This window comes from Wyeomyia smithii, chromosome 3 (genome assembly GCF_029784165.1).
Source record: "Wyeomyia smithii strain HCP4-BCI-WySm-NY-G18 chromosome 3, ASM2978416v1, whole genome shotgun sequence".
Taxonomy (NCBI): domain Eukaryota; kingdom Metazoa; phylum Arthropoda; class Insecta; order Diptera; family Culicidae; genus Wyeomyia; species Wyeomyia smithii.
Genome location: NC_073696.1, coordinates 274,201,285 through 274,222,896, shown reverse-complemented (window position 1 = coordinate 274,222,896; position 21,612 = coordinate 274,201,285). Strand labels below are relative to the sequence as shown.

Sequence of the window (21,612 nt, the reverse complement as noted above, 5' to 3'; positions counted from 1 at the left end):
CGAAAAAATATGACAAGAGCTGCCAAGCAGCATTTTCCCCGTCATAGAGTGAGCAAACGTTGATGATTTTAAAGACTTGAAATGCGCCTTAAAATGACATCACGATCTGTAAACTGCGTTAGAGAAAAACAAAAACATTCGCTTTCTTGCAAGCTACCTACAGCACATAATCGTTGGTTCATGGAAACTTATTTGGACCTGTTTGAAAATACAAAACTTGTGCCCATCCAGAACAATATTCGCAACTTCGGCAACTCTGGTCAGACAGTATTACATATTTCCATTTCAAGTAAACACTGGGGGACGAAACGAAAGTGTTTCTAATTAGACAATTGAGGTTGACGGTTTAGATTCTGATTATGAATGGATGAAAGGGACAAAAATAAACCAGATCTTTGCATCAATACAAATGTAGCGAGTGAAGTCTTGCTAACACATGCAGTGCGGTGCTTGGCTGTATGTTCTCCTGCAGAAACACATACAAGCGTGTGGCCGTCATAATTTTTGTTACTTTTTAGTTGTTACTAATTGTGTATAATGCGCAGTCATAAGACACAATTAGTAAATTGCCCTAAAGTAATAAAATGTTCCCCGTTTGCGTTGGGTGTAAATTTATACTCGCAACGAGCACAAACCAGAAAATAATGGAATAATGTGCATCGGAAATTTGGTCCGAAATTTCGCGAAATTTCGTAATCGTCGAAATTGGAAGTTTAATTTCGCGAAATTTTAGGCGGAGTTTAGCGAAATTCAACGAAACTTTTCGGTAATTTCGCGAAACCGAAATTTCGCGAAATTTCGGGAAATTTCGAGTTTTGCGAAATTATACGAAATCATTCGAAATCTCGCACAGCCTTAGGTTATACTATGGTGGTTTTTTAAAAACACAACTTATTAGCTAGAAATTAATTATTATCAAGCGAATGCAACTCATTAAACCATTTTATTTTCAACGTGTTTATTTACAAACCGTATTGGATTGATTTATACTAACATAGTGTATGAGGAAATTCATATGGCGAATACAAGTATCTAGGTACAATACTACAGGACTGAATGTGTAAGTGATACACATCCAAAACTTGCGCTATGCCTAAAACCGTTCTATAGACTTTAAACTACAGTGTACAAAAATCTAGTTAAAAAACTTTAGTGTTTGAAACCAAGAATTTAGTTACTGCTTCTTTTTCTTCGCGCCCTTCGAGGGATATATCACAAACAGCGCTAGCTGCACTGCACTCAGGACAAGCCCCGTGAAGTTTTGTAGCTGTAGAGAAGAATGTAGATTTAATAATTGCATCATTCATCAACAAACGGTGATTTTTACTTACTATCACAAAGGTGTTATTCAGTATAATCCCATACAGCAACCACATGCATCCGACTACCGTACCGGACAAAATCATTGCAAAAGGTAAACCCTCGGTGCTTTTTTTACGCATAATTTCCGGCTAGAAAAATAATGATCGATTTTACTATGCTATGCATTGTATCAGCAACGGCATTCTTACCAGCCCAAACAATGGTTGCGCAATCAGCATCAACAGCAGTACGGTTACGATCATACCGAACCGATCCTCGACCAGTGCCGGATCTTCCAATCGCGCGTAGACCATCAACGACACAACCATTGCACCAGACATGCCAACCTGCTTCCAAAACTCTCCTCGACTAGCTTTTGGAGTGTAGAAGTAGTAAAACACAGTGTAAACGAGACTGATCGCAAACCCAACCAAGTTCGCCCGCGTCATGGCCGGATCACCCATCAGCAGGGCGTGCTGCAGGAAAAGAATGGTTCTACGCATATCGCATACGCGTATTGTCAAACAATGCAAGTCACGCAGCCATATTTGAGATGCTACTTACAACCCACAACCACCGATGAATGGCATCGGGGAGAATCCGTCCGAGCTGCCCTTTTGGCGGATGTCGTTGCACACGAAACATCCGCTGAACATCTGCATCACGGTTACGATGCCGGCCACATTACCGACCAGTTCCTTGTAAGGCTGCAGAGCCGCGGAAAGAGCGTCCATTGCGTGAGCGCTTTTGACAACCTAAATCACCAGCTGATGGGAATAACCTTGAACTCGGACGCGCAATTCTCAGCGGGGCAACACGACTGGACGGCTGTTCAGCACAGTACTAACATAATCGAGCGGCTCGTTCGTAGATTTAAGTCAAGCGATGGTGAGCGAATGGCGTTATCATATCTTGTTCGCGATTTCGCTAGACAAAATATCGATGGGACACCCTTCTGTTGTTCGTGTGCCGGCGCTGGGTGTGATTTAAAGTTTGAAAAAGGTATACAAATACCGTTGGGAGGAGTGTTACAAGTTATGGCTCGAAGAACTTATCCATTGATCAATTCATTGGTAATTAGGTACGTTTAGTTTGATGCTACGTGATCGGTACAGAAATAAACTACGTGTGTATTACCATTTTTACAGCAAGTTTGTGAAATATTTCGTGCAATCGCTAATTTACCGATACGAAGCTATGTAGGTATTGTTATCTTCATTGGAACGAATGACTTTCAGAAAATAGAAACTTGCTAGTCATTTTAGTCGCAGACTTGCGTGGCCTCTTCCCTGACACTCCCGGTGTGGTGTTTTGATGTGACAAATTAGTTCAACTCAATTTTATTTTTTACAAAGTCAAACAATTTTTTTTATTCGATTTGATGCTTTGAAATTAGGTTTAGTATTTTAAAATTTTTAATAAACTTTTTTAAAGTTATTAATAGATTGAAGTGTGTGATTAGTCACATGTGGCGACTAGCGGGTAGTGCTGTTTCAAGATCTGGTACCTTACATGTAGTAACAGGGAGACGCATGAGAGAATGTATTGATTCAGTGTAGAAAACACTCTCCGGAATATTGGAGTATATGCAATTGTGTTTAATGTTGTGTAAGAATGTTAAATAATTAAAAAATTAAAAAGGAATGTTTAAACAAGTCCTTCTTGAAGGACAACCTTTCTGAGCGTCTGTTTCCCATTTCAGGGGCAGCTCAAATAGCGACTAATCTGGAGCAGAGCTAAACTATATGAAATGCGGTATTTCGCCAGCTACATCTAACAGGGCAGCCACCTCACGGGACTAGGCATTCGCGGCCCTAGTAAGGCAGCATGCCAGAAAAAAAATACTTCAGAAGCTGAAGAAGTACCTACGCACGAACCAGAACAATCGGCAACGACCTAGGCGAAGAAATAAGGACGACGATCGGAAAGTCGGTACATGGAATTGTAGATCACTAAACGTCCTGGATTCTGCTGGATCAGCTAGAACCCCACCTCTTCGACGTCGATGCGTAGCGGAAGCCTTGCTGAAAAAAAGAAAAAAATACGGAGGATTTGTGGCCGCAGGGCACAGTACTGCCAAATCACAGTGACTTAGAGCGTGATCGGCAGACTTTTGAGTGTAAAAATGCCATTCGAATGCTATACAGTGACATGCATTCGTTTAGACGCACCATGTTTTTCACAGGTATTTTTTTCAAAACTAATTGAATTTTGAATGTCATCCCTTATTTTTGTTTGTTATCATAAACTAAAACAAAAAGCATCGTTTCTTAAAAAAAAAGTGCACTTGATAGAATAAAAAATGCGAAAAATAAAAAATAAGCTGATGCATTCGTTTAGACGCACCCCAAGTCAACGTATGAAAGCTCAAATTTTCTGAGTCAATCAGTTGGCTAATACTTTGTAGCTCCTCCCTTACTCATAATAACTACAAATACTCTTCTGAGCATTGATTTGACTAGGTTATGGAGTTGCCAGCATGAACGTATTCTTTTGCGTAAACTATTGCAGCCAAGATACCCCAGAGGTTCCTGATCGGTACGGCGATCCAGCAGGTAGGAAGCTTCTCGTCATATGAAAATCTTCTCCATACCATAATTTCTTCCGCCTCTAAAATTTCACTTGGGTCAAAAGACATTTAATTCCGCCAAATCGTGTCAGTATTGACTGTAATAGTCAGGGCCATCGAGGTTATCTTTTTCCTGATGGGAAGTGGCCTGTGACAGTCACTACTAGATCGATTTGGCGAAATTTAATGTCTCTCGATCTAAGCGAAATTTTGGTGGAGGAAAGGTAATGGTATGGGAAAGATTTTCTTATGACGAAACGCTTCCTATCTGCTGGATCACCACCAAAATGAATTCCAGCAACTACTGCGAGCTTCTGAAAGACGTTTTGGTTCCCTACTTGGAGGATTATATGGATGAACCTGTTGTATTTCAGCAAGACAACGATACTATTCATTTTTCCCGATAAACCAAGGCCTGGTTTTCTATAAAAGACATCAGCGTACTTGATGGACCAGCATGTAGTCCGGATTGCAACCCGATCAGGAACCACTAGAGTATCTTAGCTGCAAGAGTTTACGCCAATGGATGCCAGTTCAACACAGTAAACGACCCTTAATCATGCATACGTTCATGCTGGCAACAAATCTCTGTAAATACTCTCCATTATGATATCAAACAAAAATAAGTGAAGACATTCAAAATCCAATTAGTTTTGAAAGAAAAACCTGTGAAAAACATGGTGCGTCTAAACGAACGCATGTCACTGTAGTGTATTCGACAAAGTTTTAGTAGATTTCGAGGGGCCACTTCTGACGTAAACAGATTAATCCATCTAATAGTGAGATGATGACAGATTATATTTTATTACTCGTCAAACATAAAGTCAACATTAAGTAAAATTGTAGGTAATCTTAAGTAGAACAACTTTGCTGAAAACGCTTTAGTTCTATCTCTTGCAAATACCACGTACAGGTAGTTTTATACACAAACATTAAAATTTCTAAAACTCAAAAAATATCATTTGATTTTTTTCTGAGAAATACATCATTCTGCTCAATATAACTTAAGAGCCAGTTCGCGAGAGGCGCAACCGCATATTGTTTTGATGTTCTCTAATGCTACAATAATGCTTACCAATTCATACTCATGATGTTATACAATGTTTATCAAAGTATCATCACAGACTAACAGACGTAACACTGGAACCTAGCTCCATCGCCACAAAAAACGATCACTTTAAATTTCCAATCGAAAAACATTCATCGCGCGATAACCCCGTCCGGGGCGCTGTCATGCAATCTCATACATATTATGTGGTTCCACATTTGACACACGCAGTAACGCTAGCGCTGATATCAAAGTACATGACGCAGCGCGAACATGGCAGCAGATGGTGCTAGTGTTAAGCAGGTATTACACGGAGCAAATTTTTGGTACGGATTTTATTTTGTGCAAATAAAATTCGTACCAAAACAAGCAAATATTCGCTTCGTCTAATATCTGCTTTACTAACATAAAGTACTGAAATCATCCGGACGATGATTTCATTGAAAATTTGTTCGAAGTGTTATGTCTGTTAGTCTGTGGTATCATCTTCCTTTACGCTGTACCTTTTTCTGTTGAGAAAATAGCGCCCTGGAAATCCCCAAGTCTTTTTCAAGAAAAAAATTTTTTTTCGTCCTGTTAATTTATTTGTCACTTATATCACCTTGCATTTGAAGTTCTTATTTAGCTTGAGTCAGTGCGTCTTGAACTGTCCTACAGATCAGACGTTTTTTCGGTTGCTTGTGGACTGGTCTTTGACTGCCTATAGCTTCAAAGTTTGTGTTTTGTCAGTGTGTCTTTTAAAGACTACCTGAAAGTTATTTCCCATCAGTCTTTCTCAAGACTACCTACTTTTGAATTTAACATTTGTTTTAACTTTTTTCGTATCACCTGAAATGGCTGGACGGAAAAAGAAACCTCGCATCGCTGCGGGAAGGAAAAGAGAGGCATCTATTTCTGATACTTCGAGTGTCTGTAGCGACAATCCATTTGATATTTTGCCTGAGCAAGAAGCTGGTGAAATGGAAGTTACCAATAATGAAACTGTACAAAATATAAAATCTTTGAAAAAGGAGAAAGTTCCACCTATTGTGGTAACTATTTCTTCTGAATTTAATATATTCAAAAAGGAACTTTCAACGTTTGTTTCTGACGTTAAAGTTACCTATCAAATTGGCCGTAGAGGTGAATGCCGCTTATTAGCCGACTCAGTAAAGGGTCGTGATCGTCTTGTTCAGTATTTAACTGACAAGATGTACAATTTTTTTACATATGACACCAAGAACGCCAAGCCGTTCAAGGTTGTCTTGAAAGGTCTCACCAACGATCAAACCGTTGATGAGATCAAACTTACTTTAACAGAATTACTTGGCATAGCCCCTACCCAAGTAATTCTAATGAAACAAAAATCACGAGGCGAAAACAGTCAGAGAACTGGAATTTCCCTTGTTAATTATTTAGTTCATTTTAACCGCAATGAGGTTAACAACTTAAAATTTTTTGAAAAAGCACATGCATTGTATAATGTGCGTGTAAAGTGGGAAATTTATAGAAAGTATGGCGGAGGTGAAAAGCATATCACCCAATGCCGTACTTGCCAACGTTATGGCCATGGTTCCAAATTCTGTAACATGGACCAAAAATGTCTTAATTGTGGAGACTCTTCTCACAAAAAGGACACATGTCCTGTGAAAGAGAGTAAAAATTTTCGCTGTGCGAATTGTAACGGCAACCATATGTCAAATTTTTATCAATGCCCAGTCCGTTTAGCAATTGTTAAGGCAAGGCAAGGTAAACAAAATTCAATTTCTCAATTAAAACCAACTTCAAAACAAAATTCTCCAAGCGTACTAGTGACGCATAGTTTACCTACTCCTTTGCATACCCGTTTAACTTATGCACAGGTTACAGGTAGTTCGAACATTATACCGCCTAGTGTTGGTAGTTCGAAAATGACCGTTAATATGGGTAAGCAAAACACGCTAGAAAATAATTGTACACCTATTACTCCAGCTAATATTGCTGCCGAAAATATTTTTTCTAATGTCAACTGCCTGGGGCCTATTACGGCAGGTAAACTTTCTTTTTTGCAACAGGCAATGTTCGATCTTATGAACGCCATGTTGCAAGCAAAATCAATGTTTGAAGCCATTCAAATAGGCACAAATTTTACTATTAAAGTTGTTTCTAATTTAAAATTTAGCAATGATTTTAAATAAAACAATTAAAATATTAAATTGGAATGCTCGCTCATTGAAGGCCAATGAGAATGAGCTTTTTAATTTTTTAACAGTAAATAATGTGCATATTGCAATTATTACTGAAACATTTTTGAAACCTAACATAAAATTAAAATATGATCCCAATTACGTGGTTCATAGATATGATAGGATTCAGGGTTCCGGCGGTGGAGTTGCAATTGTTATTCATCGCCGAATCAAGCATCGTGCTCTTCCCCATCTTGAGACGAAAGTTATTGAAACTTTGGGAATTGAAGTTCAGTCTGAACTTGGGATTTTATTTATTGCCGCAGCATATTTACCATTTCAATGCACACGCGAGCTCAAAAATTATTTTAAAGGTGATTTACAGAAACTCACCAGAAATCGTTCGAAATTTTTCATAATCGGCGATTTTAACGCTAAACATCGTTCATGGAATAATTCTCAAAGTAATTCCAATGGCAAAATTTTATTCAATGATTGTTCTTCAGGATACTATTCTATTTTGTCTCCGAATAGTCCTACATGCTTTTCTTCTGTAAGAAACCCTTCAACAATTGATTTAGTGCTTACAGATCAAAGTCATGTATGTAGTGATTTGATCACACATGCTGACTTTGATTCTGACCATCTTCCAATAACTTTTTCTTTATCACATGAATCAGTTTTAAACCCTATGAGCTCTGTTTTTAACTATAACAAGGCTAATTGGGAAAGATACAAAACTCATATTGAGAGAAATTTCAATAATGAGCTTGATTTGCAAAACGAAGTGAATATTGATTCCGCTTTGGAAGCATTAAAATGTGCAATTGTTGATGCCAGGAATTATTCTGTTCCAAAGGCTCAAGTGAAATTTGATTCACCAATAATTGACGAAAATCTTCAACTTCTAATTCGTTTGAAAAATGTCCGCAGACGTCAATATCAACGTTCTCGTGACCCTGTTTTTAAAACTATTTATAAAGATTTACAGAAAGAGATTAAACATAGATTTACTCTTCTGAGAAATCAAAATTTTGAGACTAAAGTTGAAAAATTGAAACCATATTCAAAACCATTTTGGAAGCTGTCGAAGATTCTTAAGAAACCTTCAAAGCCTATTCCAGTTTTGAAAGATGGTGAACGTTTTCTTGTATCCAATGAACAAAAGTCTCAAAGACTTGCTCAGCAGTTTGAGAGTGTTCATAACTCAAATTTGAATTTTGTGAGTCCAATTGAAAATGAAGTCAGCACGTCAATTTGATTTAATTTCTTCCCAGAATTTTTTACCTGCAGAAATAATTGAAACTAACTTGAATTTCAAAAATATGAAAGCACCTGGTGACGATGGAATCTTTAATATACTAATCAAAAATCTCCCTGAGAGCACAATGGAATTTTTAGTGAAAATTTTCAATTGCTGCTTCAAAATTGCATATTTTCCCAAATTATGGAAAAATGCAAAAATTACTCCCATTTTAAAACCGGATAAGAACCCAGCTGAAGTTTCAAGTTATCGACCAATCAGTTTGCTTTCTTCAATAAGTAAACTGTTTGAGAGAATTATTCTTAACAGAATGATGTCACACATCAACGAAAATTCAATTTTTGCAAATGAACAGTTTGGATTTCGCCATGGGCATTCCACAACTCATCAATTGCTCAGAGTTACTAATATGATACGAGCTAACAAATCTGAAGGTTATTCCACTGGAGCTGCTCTTTTAGACATAGAAAAAGCATTCGACAGTGTTTGGCATAAAGGTTTGATTGCGAAATTGCAAACTATTAAATTTCCAATTTTCCTAATCAAAATTTTAAAAAATTATCTTACTGATCGAACTCTGCAGGTTGTCTATCAGAATTCAAAATCTGATAGATTTCCTGTCAGAGCAGGTGTACCTCAAGGTTCAGTCTTGGGTCCAGTCCTGTACAACATATTCACTTCAGATCTTCCTGATTTGCCTCCAGGAGTGGAAAAGTGGAAAATCTCTCCCAATGCTTCTAAAACTCAAATGATAATTTTTCCGCATAAGCCTAGGGCTTCTTTCCTCAAGCCAAACAATAATCACGTTGTCAAGATGAATGGGGTTATTTTAAGTTGGTCCGACAAGGTTAAGTACTTGGGACTAATTTATGATAAAAAACTTATTTTCAAAGAGCACATTGAGAGTATACAAGCCAAGTGCATCAAATATACGAGATGTTTATATCCTCTCATTAACAGGAATTCTAAACTTTGTTTAAAGAACAAACTTTTGATTTACAAACAAATTTTTAGACCAGCAATGCTTTATGCTGTACCGATCTGGTCAAGTTGCTGTTCAACAAGGAAGAAAACGCTTCAAAGGATTCAGAATAAAATTCTGAAAATGATTTTGAAGCGTCCTCCTTGGTTTGGTACACTCGAATTACATAGACTTACTGGTGTTGAACCATTAGAAGCTATGTCAAATAAAATTATTAACAATTTTCGACAAAAATCGTTGCAATCCTCAATTGCTACGATAAGCTCTCTTTATAGCCAATAAGTTAGCAATTAAGTTAGTTGTAAGTTTACTTCCCCTTTTCTGACAAGTAGGTTTAAATCCCTACGAATGATAAGTCCTAATTGCGAAAGCAAACAAATCCTAACAATTAAAATTACAAATTTCTAACAGTGTTGAGAAGTCACCATTTGTGATTGGACACACATACTCATTATTTACTAATATTTATCATAAATACTTAAGCTACTAACAAATCCCCCCTTAAAAAAAAAAAAAAAATTTAGCTTGAGTAATAATCTGCAGTTTTAGTGATTCTGACGGTATTTTGAGGAAAAATATTCTTCGAGGAACGTTCCACCCCAAAATGCATATCTTCTGGTAAAGCAGGTAGTTCTGGCAAGGTAGATTGATTATTCAGATTTTCTGCAAAATCTATTAAGTCTAGCAGGGAATATTATGATATTAGCGAATTTGACGGTTTTCGGAAAAACAAAACAGCTAGGGCCGTTTCACCCTCTTTGGCGCACATGGCTTATACTTGAACTTGAAGTTCTTCAGTTGCTCTACAAAACGGTATATTCAGATATTTTTTCTAGCGATGTTGAGAAGAGTAGGAAGACCTAGAAAATTAACAATTTTTAAAAGGAAAATGCATTTTTTTCGTCATGGTACCTGTTTGCCCTATATTGTGACGATGCGTTTTGAAGTACTCTTAGTGTAGAATAAAAACACAAATTTTGGAAAAATCCTTCCGGTCTAGCAGGAGCTATTTCGACACCTTTTGGTATTGATGGTGATGGTGTATAGATGGTGATGAAAAAAAAAATAATTTCCCATTAATGGCAATTATATTATCTTATTTGCAAAAAAATTCTACGCCCTTGCGAGCGGCGGACGAAAACATGCGTGTAGGCATGTTTTTAAGCTCTTTCTTCGTTTTTTTATTAATTCCTTCTCCGTTTTCGCGACAAAATTGTTGGAATAGATCTTGCGCTTCAAGTTTGCCCAGAAATTTCTGATGGGACGCAGTTGGGGGACGTTGAGCGGATTCGCCGACTTCGGTACCACTTCGATATTCAGCCGCTCCATCTCCTCCAACGATCGCTTCGAGTCGATTTTCCCAGCGAATCGCTACGTGGCAGTGGTGATGGACGACGAGATCTATCTCACCCTGGATGGCAACGACTGGCAGGGTACTTCGTATTTCACTTCTCCCACGAGGGAAGTGAGCTCCGAGGTGAAATTTATTTCACACACCAAGTTCCCCAAGAAGGTGCTGCTGTGGCTGACAATCAGCGAGAATGGGATGACAAAGCTGCTCTTCTTTCGCTCCGGGCTGGCCGTGAACGGGGAAATTTATAGTACGAAGCGCCTGCCAGAAGTTGCGTCGTTCATCAAGAAATACCATAAGTGCGAAGACACGATGTTCTGGCCAGATTTCTTCGCACTTATGGTATTTCTTGATGAACGACGCAACTTCTGGCAGGCGCTTCGTACTATAAATTTCCCCGTTCACGGCCAGCCCGGAGCGAAAGAAGAGCAGCTTTGTCATCCCATTCTCGCTGATTGTCAGCCACAGCAGCACCTTCTTGAGGAACTTGGTGTGTGAAATAAATTTCACCTCGGAGCTCACTTCCCTCGTGGGAGAAGTGAAATACGAAGTACCCTGCCAGTCGTTGCCATTCAGGGGGAGATAGATCTCGTCGTCCATCACCACTGCCACGTAGCGATTCGCTGGGAAAATCGACTTGACCATCTTATTTAACCGCTGTCGCTGCGTCATTGCCTGCAGCTCCGAGACCAGTGGACGGGACTGCCGCTTCCTGACATGTAAGTCCATGTTCTCCAGATACTTTTCACTGTTTTACCGCATGCACCAACCTCCAGGCTAAGTGCACGCAGCGATTTAGCCACTTTTTCCTCGGTCTTCCTCTTCAGCATCCTTTGAAGCTTCTTATCGCTCAGGGTCGTTGGCCGTCTGGAACCGGGCTTTCTTTCGATGCTCTGATCGTTGTCCAATAGTGTCAAGATGTTGTAGATGCCGGAACGAGCATGCTCGGCGTCCACAAAGTTCTTTGAACGCGCACACTTCTGAACGGAGTAGCCTCACTGTTTTCGCCATCACAGTTAGAGTTTGACTGTCACTAGCCCGTCTGAAAGTCGAACTCAGACAAATCGAACTGCTATTAAATGCTTCGGAAACTAAATAATGCGAGCGAGAGGCTCCAAGAAGAATAGCATCAGCCTTCCAACTCATCTCTGTAGACGGCGATGAGCTTGAGGTGGTCGACGAGTTCGGGTATTTGGGGTCACTGGTGACCGCCAGCAATAACACCAGCAAAGAGACCCAGACACGCATCCAGGTTTGAAATCGTGCCTACTTTTTACTCCGAAGGACATTTTGACAAAATCTAGTGCGACGACGATCGAAGTTCACGTTGTACAAAACCCTGAATAAACCGGTAGTCTTTTACGGATGCAAGACAACGCGTCTCACGGAGAACTTGAACGCCCTGGACTTCGTTTTTCGAACGGAGGTGTTGCGGACTATCTACGGTGGAGTACAGATGGACGATGGAGATTGGTGAAGGCGCACGATGGTCCTTTGAAAGAACATTGCACACTTGGTGAAAGTCAATAGGGTGCGGTCACGATGTGCCCGCACACTTCTCTTCAACTACTCTCCCGGCACTCAGCGCTGCTGAGGACTTTGTCCAGACCTGGGAGGGAGAAACGGATATGAAGCTGTGTGTCAAAATGAACCAGAATGAGCTGTCATTGACTGTCAATTTGAGCCAAGGAAAAATAAGCATTATTTGCGATGAGTATTGTTATAACTGAATGTGGTGTGGCTTTAGCAATGTTTATATGGTTGAGAATGTAGATGCTTATATAGTTCATCAACTTCATACAATGAATTGGCTTAAATCAAATAATTTCGATATTAAACGAACTTTCATTGAAAATTGACGTTAACCGTAGACTTACGTTGGGAACATTTGACTAATCTTACTTGAGACAAAGTTGTATGTTTCGGAGGATTTAAACAGAAATTGAAAATTTATGAGATCGAGAACCATCACATGGTTCAAAAGTTATAATAGGCACTTGACTTCGATATAATCACATCTTTTCAACTAAAGAACCAAAAACGAGACAAAATCTCTTTATTTTAAGTAATATCGATAACTAGCGGTGGAGAGAACGCATTTTACACTCAAAATTTTATTACACTTCTACCATTCATACCTGCTCGTAGTAAAGAATTATTTCGGTCTCTCTTGTTCTCATACAAAACCAAAAAGCAAAAAAACTGTGCGACCTCTCGCCGCTCCTGCTTCTTACCGCACGCCGTTTCTAGCAAAGTTGTTCTCGGCGCTGGCGAACACTTGCTCCTCGTACTCGCGTTTCTTCCGAAGGAGGAATCTATTTTTGGCAGCTCTTGTCTCCCTGTATCTATCTCTGTTCTGACGTGTAGCCATAGTGAGCATGCGGCTTCTGGGACGGTTCTTTTCGTTCGTCACTCTTTGGCACTCAGGTCCACCTCTCTCGCAGTCGTTTGATAGGCATTGTAAATACAGTAGTATGTACAATCTATTTATGTTTTCAACTCGTTTCTCCCGCTGTTCTGCTATCCGTTGATCCAGCTTTCTGGCGTATTCTTTTGCCACGCCACCAGCTTTCAACCGCTGTATCCGAGACGCATCGTCTTCTCCGTGCGAGATTTCGGCACGTTCGACAACCGTGTGCGGATTTTGCAAACGACGAAATAATGACCAGAGTCAATGTTTGTTCCCTGAAAAGACCTAACATCAGTAACATCCGAAAAGTGCCGACCATCAATTAGTACGTGATCGATTTGGGAGTAGACTATTTGGATGCATCCAGGCTCGCCTCCAGGTTTCCGAAAATACAAACATAGAAAAAATAAAAAATAGAAAAAATGAGAATAGGAGCTGCAAATGGCCTTCCTCTGGCCGCGCCAAAGTTTATCAGCTTCAGGCCGTTTTCAATGATCGACAAGTGACAAATGGTTGACGGAAGAATTCGTTCATTCTAACTTGTGCGTTTGCATCTCCGATGACGATTTTTACGTCGTATTCTGGGCACTCATCATAGGACCGTTCCAGTTTTTCATGGAAATCATCTTTGACGTCATCGGATTTGTTGTTTGTCGGTGCGTAGGTGTTGATTAAACTGTAGTTGAAGAACTTGCACTTAATCCTCAACACGCATATACGCATGCCTCCACCGGATGACTCTTGTTTCCAATCGATTACCGTTTTCTGTTTTCGGGCTCGTAGTCTGGGCTTTGCGATTGTTCCGTTTCGTATTCCTAATTTCGTCATCGTGGTAAGGAGAGGTTTCATATTAGGTGAAGTTGGCAGGATACAGTATTTCATGATGGGGTCGCGTATGACCCCCCTTCTCAGTCAGCATACGACCAGTTTCCACCTGAAATTGGTTACCTGATGTCCGGTAAGGTTACTCGTATCCCGGTATCCCTCGTGGAGGTTAGGATAGGAGTCGCTGGATAGAGGTTAGTATTAGGTTCTCAAGTTACACAGAATGTAATAATCAATATGTGTATGGTTGAAATGTTATATTTGGGTCAAGGAAAGATGGGGTCTTTTATAGGCTTGATCAGGCCTCTATTAATTTCAGTTGTCGCAGCCTGGCAGTGAAAATGAATTATAAGCACTTTAGCAATGCGTACGGTTGTGTGCGGCCCATTACATGGGATAAGTCGGGAGTCACTTTACTTAACTGGCCAATTTTGGTATCACAGTAGTCGAGTCGGGTAGATTAATTAGACTAGGTAGAGTCGGATAGAGCAACCTAAAATAATTCCAACGAAAGTGGGTTGTCTGTACAACGCTAAAAAATAAATTGCAACTCATTCTTTTTGTTATTTTTTCTCCGAGAACTATGGAAATATGTAAGACTACAGAGAATTCTCTGCAATACCCGAAATAACTGATAATGAAAATTGTTCCGGTTACAATTTGCAGCAAACTTGCACTTTTGAAACACCGATATATTTCGATGGATGGGTTGTTGTTGTTGCAGAAATTCAAATTTAACTTTCTTATATATATATACTCAAAAAATACACTTCGGGTTTAAGCCGAAACGGAACCTAAAAACAACATTGACCATTTACATACATGCATATGCGTTTCTGGGCAAACATGACTTGTCTACATGCAACAAATTAATTGTTCTGAAGCAGCCGCGGCATTTGTTTGAATTTACAATTACCCTAACAATGTGATTGCGGGTCCTATTATAGATGTCGAGTAGACTCGACGCGATCATGTATTCCAAGTGAGACGAGTTGCTCGTCGAAGCTCGTTATATGACCCTGATTGACTTTAGAAACTTTTTCACTGTCGACTCCAAAGAGTGATAATTCTGGTAGCATGCAAGAATAATAATTCTGTACATCACAAAAGCGAAACAGAGTTTTCGCTTGTTCTTTCCTTGGTCACTCGGTATTAACTACAATTTATGATAAAGATTATATAATGAAGATGGATAGAGAAAACCCCAACAAGGACAAAGTTATAATGCTGCAAGACGGATAGTAAAATTAAGTAAAATAACAGTTGAAATATATCACGCTTAATTATTCAATCGCCACGGTAGCTGCAGTCTTAATTTAGGGCATTTTTTAAATTTAAAACCAAGTACAAGAGATCGTGTTTCATAGAACAGACAAAAGTAAAGAAAAAGAAATCGAAGTAGCATCGATAATAATTGTGATATACTAACAGAATGAAGATATAGTTCATAGAATTACTAGAGTGAAAAAAAAAAACATGTAATATGCAATTCAATTCCAATTTTCGCGTCCTAATTTACAAAAGAAAAAAATGTCATCAAATTTGTAAAGTAGACTTGTTGGCATAGCTCAGAAATAAACACAAATTGTAAGCTCAAAGTTTTGTTTTCCTTCGTCGTCGTCAATAGAAGACTTAAGACATTCTTCGCACTAAAGCATGGCAGTTTAGGGAAAGTTTAATCAAAACTTCCCGGTTATCCACCTCGGAGCAGTGGCTTCCTGCTCAACTCAGACGCGAGCCCTCATTTGGCTCCTTGCTGCCGACCATGGCTGAAGCGCGTCCTTTCCTGTAGCTGTAGCTGTAGAACAACAGCGTAACTAACTGCCACGGGTTCCACCTATCTATTACTCCGGAATGAATCGTTGCTGCTGCGGATACGGACTGCGGTTAGCCAAAGGCATAGGTCGGCGCGCAGTGAAGAATCCTTGACTCACAGGATTACCAGCTGCCGCGGGTTGGTAGAGTACGGGCATCCGTCGATAGCCTCCAGCAGCTGAAACGGAAATTGGTGGGTTTTCTTCCAATTATTCTTGTTGTGTCGCTTTCCAAATTGGATAAAAAACATTGGTAGTTTGGATGAATAATGAGGCAACGCTAGTTGAAAAAGGCAAATGTTTCTTTTTTTTTTGTTTGGTTTTGCAAGATGGGAGACTTTATTTTTATTTTAGCAATTGTTACATTTTCCTTTTGTTTACATAAATTTTGCGATTATTTAGTAGCTGGGCATTATTATGCATACGTTATACGTCATATGTTTATAGTTTATCTGTTTCGTCAGCATTTGTTGAGGTTTAGTTTTATTTTACCTTAGATTGAATGTATTATTTTTGGACAATGTTTTTTTTATTCTTCATAATGCTCGGTTTTGTTGAAAAGTTTCTAACGCTGATTTGCTCTCTGCTTTCTCTTCAAATAGTTGCTTGCAGTGGCCCAATTATGATTTTTACCGTTTTTGCTAAGGTTGTTAAATTACTATCATATTTTTTTATTTGCAATGCATAATTTATTGACTCTCGTTTGTCGACAGGACACGATTTTTGAATGAATGCATATTCTAAACTTTTTGTTCTTTTTCAAGGGTTACAAAACTGTCCTTCCACCATAAAATCTTTCTTTGATTCAAATTAATTAGGGTTTACAAACTAAACTACGCTACAAATTGAATGCAAACTAGTACTTCCAGGTGTGCTATCATACTTTGTTGGCAAAAATCGTTTCATTTTTTTTTCAATCAAGTTACAACGTTTTTTTTTGTTTACAGTTATTTTTAAGTATTCACTTAAATCAAAAGATATAAAGTTAGTTATCAGCGTTTGAAGTTGTTTATAATTTTATAATAATATTCTTTATGTTACTTTAGAGACCATTACTCATACTTGAACGTGTTGTGTGTGTGTATTATTTAAGCGACAAGTTTTACAATGTTTACTGTTTGTTTTTGAGCCAAATCTGCTAAGATGTTGTTCAGTTTGGTTTATAACGTTATTTCTTTTTGTTTTCAAAACATTTTCTTTCTCTCGTTTATATGCGTATTTAGATTAACACCACTTGACTTCTCGTAAAGGGTTTTGAATTGTGATATTATTTCCGTGCCTTTATTGCAACACTGTTAAATGTTCAAATTACTTCCAAAATGTTTTAGCATTTTTAACTATAGTCATTTGTTGTCTCTTTTGAATTCTTTTATCTGTTGAAGTTAAAGTTGATGAATCTCCTACTGCCTACGTTCGGCTTCCGGATACCGGAGTTTTGTTGTGTCTTGTACTGCCTGCTAGCCTGTCGCTGGTTTGTCGCCGGAGCTGCTTGAAGGTGTGGGATGGTGTCCGCAAAAAATCCAAATTCGACCAGATTTATCCACCAACAGCCGCCCAGGGAGGGAATGGACATTTTTCACACACCAAGCTAAAGCTGTTGGTTTCTTTTGTATCAGTCAGTCTCATTCGAAACAAGCAGCTGCAACTGTTCGTGTGTAGAAAAATGGTCACTCCCCGGAGGACAACTGTTGGTTGTTTGAGAACTGGTCGAATGTTGTTACAATGTTGCTGGTTTGTGATTTTGGTTTTTTTAGTAACTATCAGGACATTACAAAAAAAGAAGTTACGAAAGTTTAGTTTGTTTTGTTTTTCTGGGAATGTTGGCAAAAATAAGTGTTTACTTCGTGGGACGACTGTACGGCGCATGGCGGTACCGGGGCATAGCTTCGCGGGCACCGTGTTTGATCGGGACCTCCTCGGTGTGGGCGACACGTGGCGGCATTGCATACGATGACGGCTTCCATGGACGGCCGCTGGGGTTGACAGGGGCCGGCTTCGGGGCGGCTGTTACGGACACAGATGGATGGCGAGATGGTGTGCATTTATTTCAATAGTTAGTATTGAGTTTATTTACTTGCTTGTTGTTGGCGGTTATTGTTCTTTGGTTTCTTAGAATTGAAGTGTAACAGTTGTTTTTTGGTACGGATTAAGCAGAAAAGTGGAAATCTTTGATTTTATCGACTCGTTTAAAGTCTTTACCGGATGGAAGAGAAATTCGACTTATTTAAAATGCAAATCCCAAAGATTTTGCCACTCACAGTCGGTTAATTAAAGCAATGTTATCAGTTTAAAATTTTTAACGTTTTAATCAACCATGGCGGCAACGTTTAAAATTTTAAATTACTTCACCTGATTGTCAAGCTCTCTAAAAACTGTCTAGATTCAATTTTGTTTTGTTTTGGCGTGGTCACGCTCTTCTACCGGCACTTGTTGGCATAACGGATGTAAAGCCCTAGCCTAACACAAAATAGGTATACATTTTACCACAATCGTAGTTCGTGTGTATCTTGTCAAGCCAAAAAATCTTCAAGGTTTTGCGACAAAACAAAGCAAATGCAATGGGACCAGATCAATCTTTTTTTTTCAGCCAATCTCGAAGCACGAGATAAGTTTGCTGGCACCGAAACTGAGTCCCGTTTGTTTTCGATTATAATCATTATTATCATCATCGTTCCATGATTCGTTAGTATCGGTATGTCCTAGGGATGACGTCTGTCAGCGTCATCAGTAGGGAGGACGATAGTATGAGGAAGGAGGATATAAATTACCTGCATAAGGCCCCGGTTCACGATAGTACTCACGGCGGTACTCCTGCTCGTATTCGGGAGCTTCGGGTGCGTATTTCGGGCGTGGTGGTGGTGGCGGTCCTGGCTGATGATACGCGTAATTTGGCTCGTATCCGTGATCATACGCTGGCTCTTCATAGCGTTGCGGTGCTACTGGCCTACAAACACAAAAAAGCATAACTAAATTTGTCAGTAGCGTGAAAAGTCAAATTACCTCGGTCCTCCATGTGTATCCTCCATTGCAGCTCGTGCCTTATCTAGAATTGACAGCACCTTTTTCTGCACCGGTACGGGTCGAGCCACTGGAATTGGGGGTGAGGGAGCCTCCATATGTATCGGTGTTTTCTTGAAAGGTTTCTTTGGCGGGACTTCACTCTCGTTGTCCTCCATCAGTTCGCGCATTTGCTCCTGTCGGATGAAGTCGTTGCTGTCGGGAATGAGATATTTGCGCAGTTCTGCCATCGCGTATGCGATGCGAGCGTGTACTTCCGCGGGTGGTCCGTTGGCGTTGACCTCCACGTGCAGATCATCGTTCAGATGGGCGTACTTCGGATCCATGCCACTGCGCAGTTCCTCTTCCTTCTTGCGATCCTTCATCGAGCCGCGACCAAGGATTGCCATCTTGCACATCGTGTCCTCCTGTAGCCGCTTCAAGGTGTTTCCCTTCGGTCCCAGCAGTTTACCGACAAAGTTGAAACGTGGATGTTCCTTGATTGGAACCAGAATTTTAACGGTGACCTTAATATGCTTCTCCCGATAGATATCAATATAACGACGTGCTGGCGGTTTACCCGTTTTCTGGACATTCTCAATTTCTAGAACCAAAACAATGTAATTCACAGAAACAACTTTTCTCTCCCCACCACTTTTATACTACTTACCAACTTCCAGCAACCGATCGGCAATCGGGTATTTGCGTTCCATGGAAATCCGCTCGGCAATCATACCCTTAATATATTCCTGGGCTTTCTGTGATTGCTGCTGGTTTTCCCTTTCCTCTTCGAGGTCCTGGTCGTTGTCCATGTTTTTGTTATTCTTGCGTTTGAAATCGCTTTCGTCGTTGTACCCGTTGGCATCTTGGTCAGCCATTTTGCTTCAGATTTTTCTTCACTTCTATCTTTCAAGTGTGGTATGAATAAACGCTTTAAAACAAGCGACGAATAGTTCTGCAGCACCTAAAATTCACCTTTTCCAGCTAACTGAAACTTTCGGCCACACGAGTATTACACTTCTGGATAGAGAACTAGGTGTTATTCGTCGGTATTTGTTAAAACAGTGAGACACGAAAAATGTACCCGAAAACGCGATGGCCGCTTTGTGAAAATTATATTATAATGGCAGAGTGGTGAATAAAGAAGGTTTTTTTTTTATTATGGTGTGGTGAAAATTTGACGTTTAATTTTAGGCAGTGTTGCCACAGGCATGTCTTACATTGTCAGGAGCGGCAAATATAATTTTTCAATACCAACCCGTAACAATCTGAACATTAAGAACATGTTTATATCACATCATTGCTTAGCGAAACTTTAATTGCATTGACTTCGTTTATATCATTTAATACTTATGTAAACTTACTGTTAAGCCAATCTCTCGAGTTGCAAGATTACTTTTATTCGCATTGTTTAGTTGATTTTGAAGTCCAATTTTATTATCATTTTTTGGGAAAAATTGGAGTCTAACAATTTGTAATTTCAGCCCTCAGCCTAAAAATCTGAATCGTGTATGGTACAGCCGGTACAGCATATGTACAATGAATAAAAGAACAAAAAATCAGTGCCTTCCCATAAAAATGTGTTAATATGGCAGCATTGGGTCTTTTGGTACAAGTAGCGTTATTTGATGGTAGACGGAGGCGTTACGGTGCGTTACATACCAAAGTACACTGAACAAAGAAACAGGCAAAGATTATACAGCCGGAATTCGTAGGTTGGAACACGACTGCTACCCAACTAGCGAATCGTGTTCGTTAGTTGGGTGAACTGACAGCTGGGCAAATTTTTCCCAATTGTTTGTTTTCCCCTGCTTTGAAAACATTTCATTATTTCATTGCGGTTAAACTATGTCAACGAAAGTAAATTTTGCTGTTCTGTCTTGCTGCTGTGGTAATTGTTTAGCTATATCAGTTTTTTATATCATCTGAAAGATCTGCATTTTCTGAGTAAAACGTGATTTAAAATTTTTTATATCGTTGTCCTTCGCTTTTTAAATCAAAATTTAAAACTGCTCGAAATCGCTACAATGACAGTTCGCCCATATACCAACTGTCATTGTAGCGATTTAGAGCGAATTTTTATTCTTCATTTAAAAATCGAAGGATAATGATATAAAGTTTTGAACAATCACGTTTTGCTCAAAAAATTACACTCTTTCAGGTGAAATATAAAAATCGGAAATCCGTGAATAGCTAAACAACCCAATTAGGTTGTTTATCTATTCACGGATTTCTGATTTTTATATATCAGTTAAGAGTGTAATTTTCTGAGCAAGACGTGATGTTTCAAAATTTTCTATCATGGTCCTTTGATTTTTAAATGAAAATTGCTCCAAATCGCTTCAATGACAGTTGGTACGTATGGGCGAGCTGTCATTGTAGCGATTTCGAGTAGTTTTAATTCGTGTTTCGAAAACTGAAGGGCAACAACAAAATATTTCCGAAAATCACGCTTTGCTTAGGAAACGCAGATCTTTCAGAAGATATAAAAAACTGATGTAGCTAAACAACCTAAACAATTAGTTCTTAAACAAGGCGATTGTTACAATGTTTTAAATGATATATTCATATATTAAGCAAATATTCATTTTCGGGTTCAAGTCTGATGATTGCGGAGGTGTTTCGAGTAGATTTGCGACCTTATAAAGCAGCTTTTCTCATATGATGATGGCTGTGTGGTTCAGGAGGTTCAGTGGTCTAATTCCGGAGAGAGAGAATTCCGTACAGTAGACCCTATTGCACGCACTTCCTTCAAGAAGTACCACATCTACTACAGTGGCGGCAAAGCGGCAGAACGGGGCGTCAGCTTCGTAGGGCTGGGAAATCAGAAAACAAGAGTCATCCGGTGGAGGCCCGTAGATGACCGTATAGAGACCATCCATTGATGATGTCACGCGTTTAGTGGG

At 39.4% G+C, this 21,612-nt stretch overlaps 2 protein-coding genes across 4 annotated transcripts; both read right to left on the bottom strand.

The window, feature by feature from the left end:
* Positions 1–941: 941 nt before the first annotated feature.
* LOC129732000 (sugar transporter SWEET1-like) lies at positions 942–2,041 on the bottom strand. The gene is made up of 4 exons (XM_055692447.1): positions 1,867–2,041; positions 1,512–1,797; positions 1,332–1,451; positions 942–1,267 (listed from the first exon to the last, which is right to left on the bottom strand). The coding sequence occupies exons 1-4, from the start codon at positions 2,034–2,036 to the stop codon at positions 1,175–1,177; spliced, it is 669 nt and encodes a 222-aa protein (XP_055548422.1). The 5' UTR covers positions 2,037–2,041; the 3' UTR covers positions 942–1,174.
* A 10,658-nt stretch (positions 2,042–12,699) lies between these two features.
* LOC129729518 (KH domain-containing, RNA-binding, signal transduction-associated protein 2-like) lies at positions 12,700–19,825 on the bottom strand. 3 transcript variants are annotated; one of them, XR_008728687.1, is made up of 5 exons: positions 19,377–19,825; positions 18,710–19,310; positions 18,478–18,653; positions 13,400–15,888; positions 12,700–13,345 (listed from the first exon to the last, which is right to left on the bottom strand). XR_008728687.1 is itself a non-coding variant. In XM_055688146.1 (5 exons), the coding sequence occupies exons 1-5, from the start codon at positions 19,582–19,584 to the stop codon at positions 17,460–17,462; spliced, it is 1,155 nt and encodes a 384-aa protein (XP_055544121.1). In that variant the 5' UTR covers positions 19,585–19,825; the 3' UTR covers positions 15,998–17,459. The 3 variants fall into 3 exon arrangements, 2 of the variants coding, with proteins under 2 accessions (XP_055544122.1, XP_055544121.1); XM_055688146.1 differs by lacking the exons at positions 12,700–13,345; positions 13,400–15,888 and adding exons at positions 15,998–17,466; positions 17,551–17,713; XM_055688147.1 differs by having other exon boundaries at positions 12,700–15,888.
* Positions 19,826–21,612: the final 1,787 nt, after the last annotated feature.

Excerpts from the sequence above, each read along its gene's own strand:
- LOC129732000 (XM_055692447.1), bottom strand. The coding sequence starts at position 2,036 with ATGGACGCTCTTTCCGCGGCTCTGCAGCCTTACAAGGAACTGGTCGGT. Across the intron at positions 1,452-1,511 it reads CGCAACCATTGTTTGGGCTG|CCGGAAATTATGCGTAAAAA; the intron begins GTAAGAATGCCG and ends TTATTTTTCTAG. Across the intron at positions 1,268-1,331 it reads TGAATAACACCTTTGTGATA|CTACAAAACTTCACGGGGCT; the intron begins GTAAGTAAAAAT and ends TCTTCTCTACAG.
- LOC129729518 (XM_055688146.1), bottom strand. The coding sequence starts at position 19,584 with ATGGCTGACCAAGATGCCAACGGGTACAACGACGAAAGCGATTTCAAA. Across the intron at positions 19,311-19,376 it reads CGATCGGTTGCTGGAAGTTG|AAATTGAGAATGTCCAGAAA; the intron begins GTAAGTAGTATA and ends TTTTGGTTCTAG. Across the intron at positions 18,654-18,709 it reads GATACACATGGAGGACCGAG|GCCAGTAGCACCGCAACGCT; the intron begins GTAATTTGACTT and ends TTGTGTTTGTAG.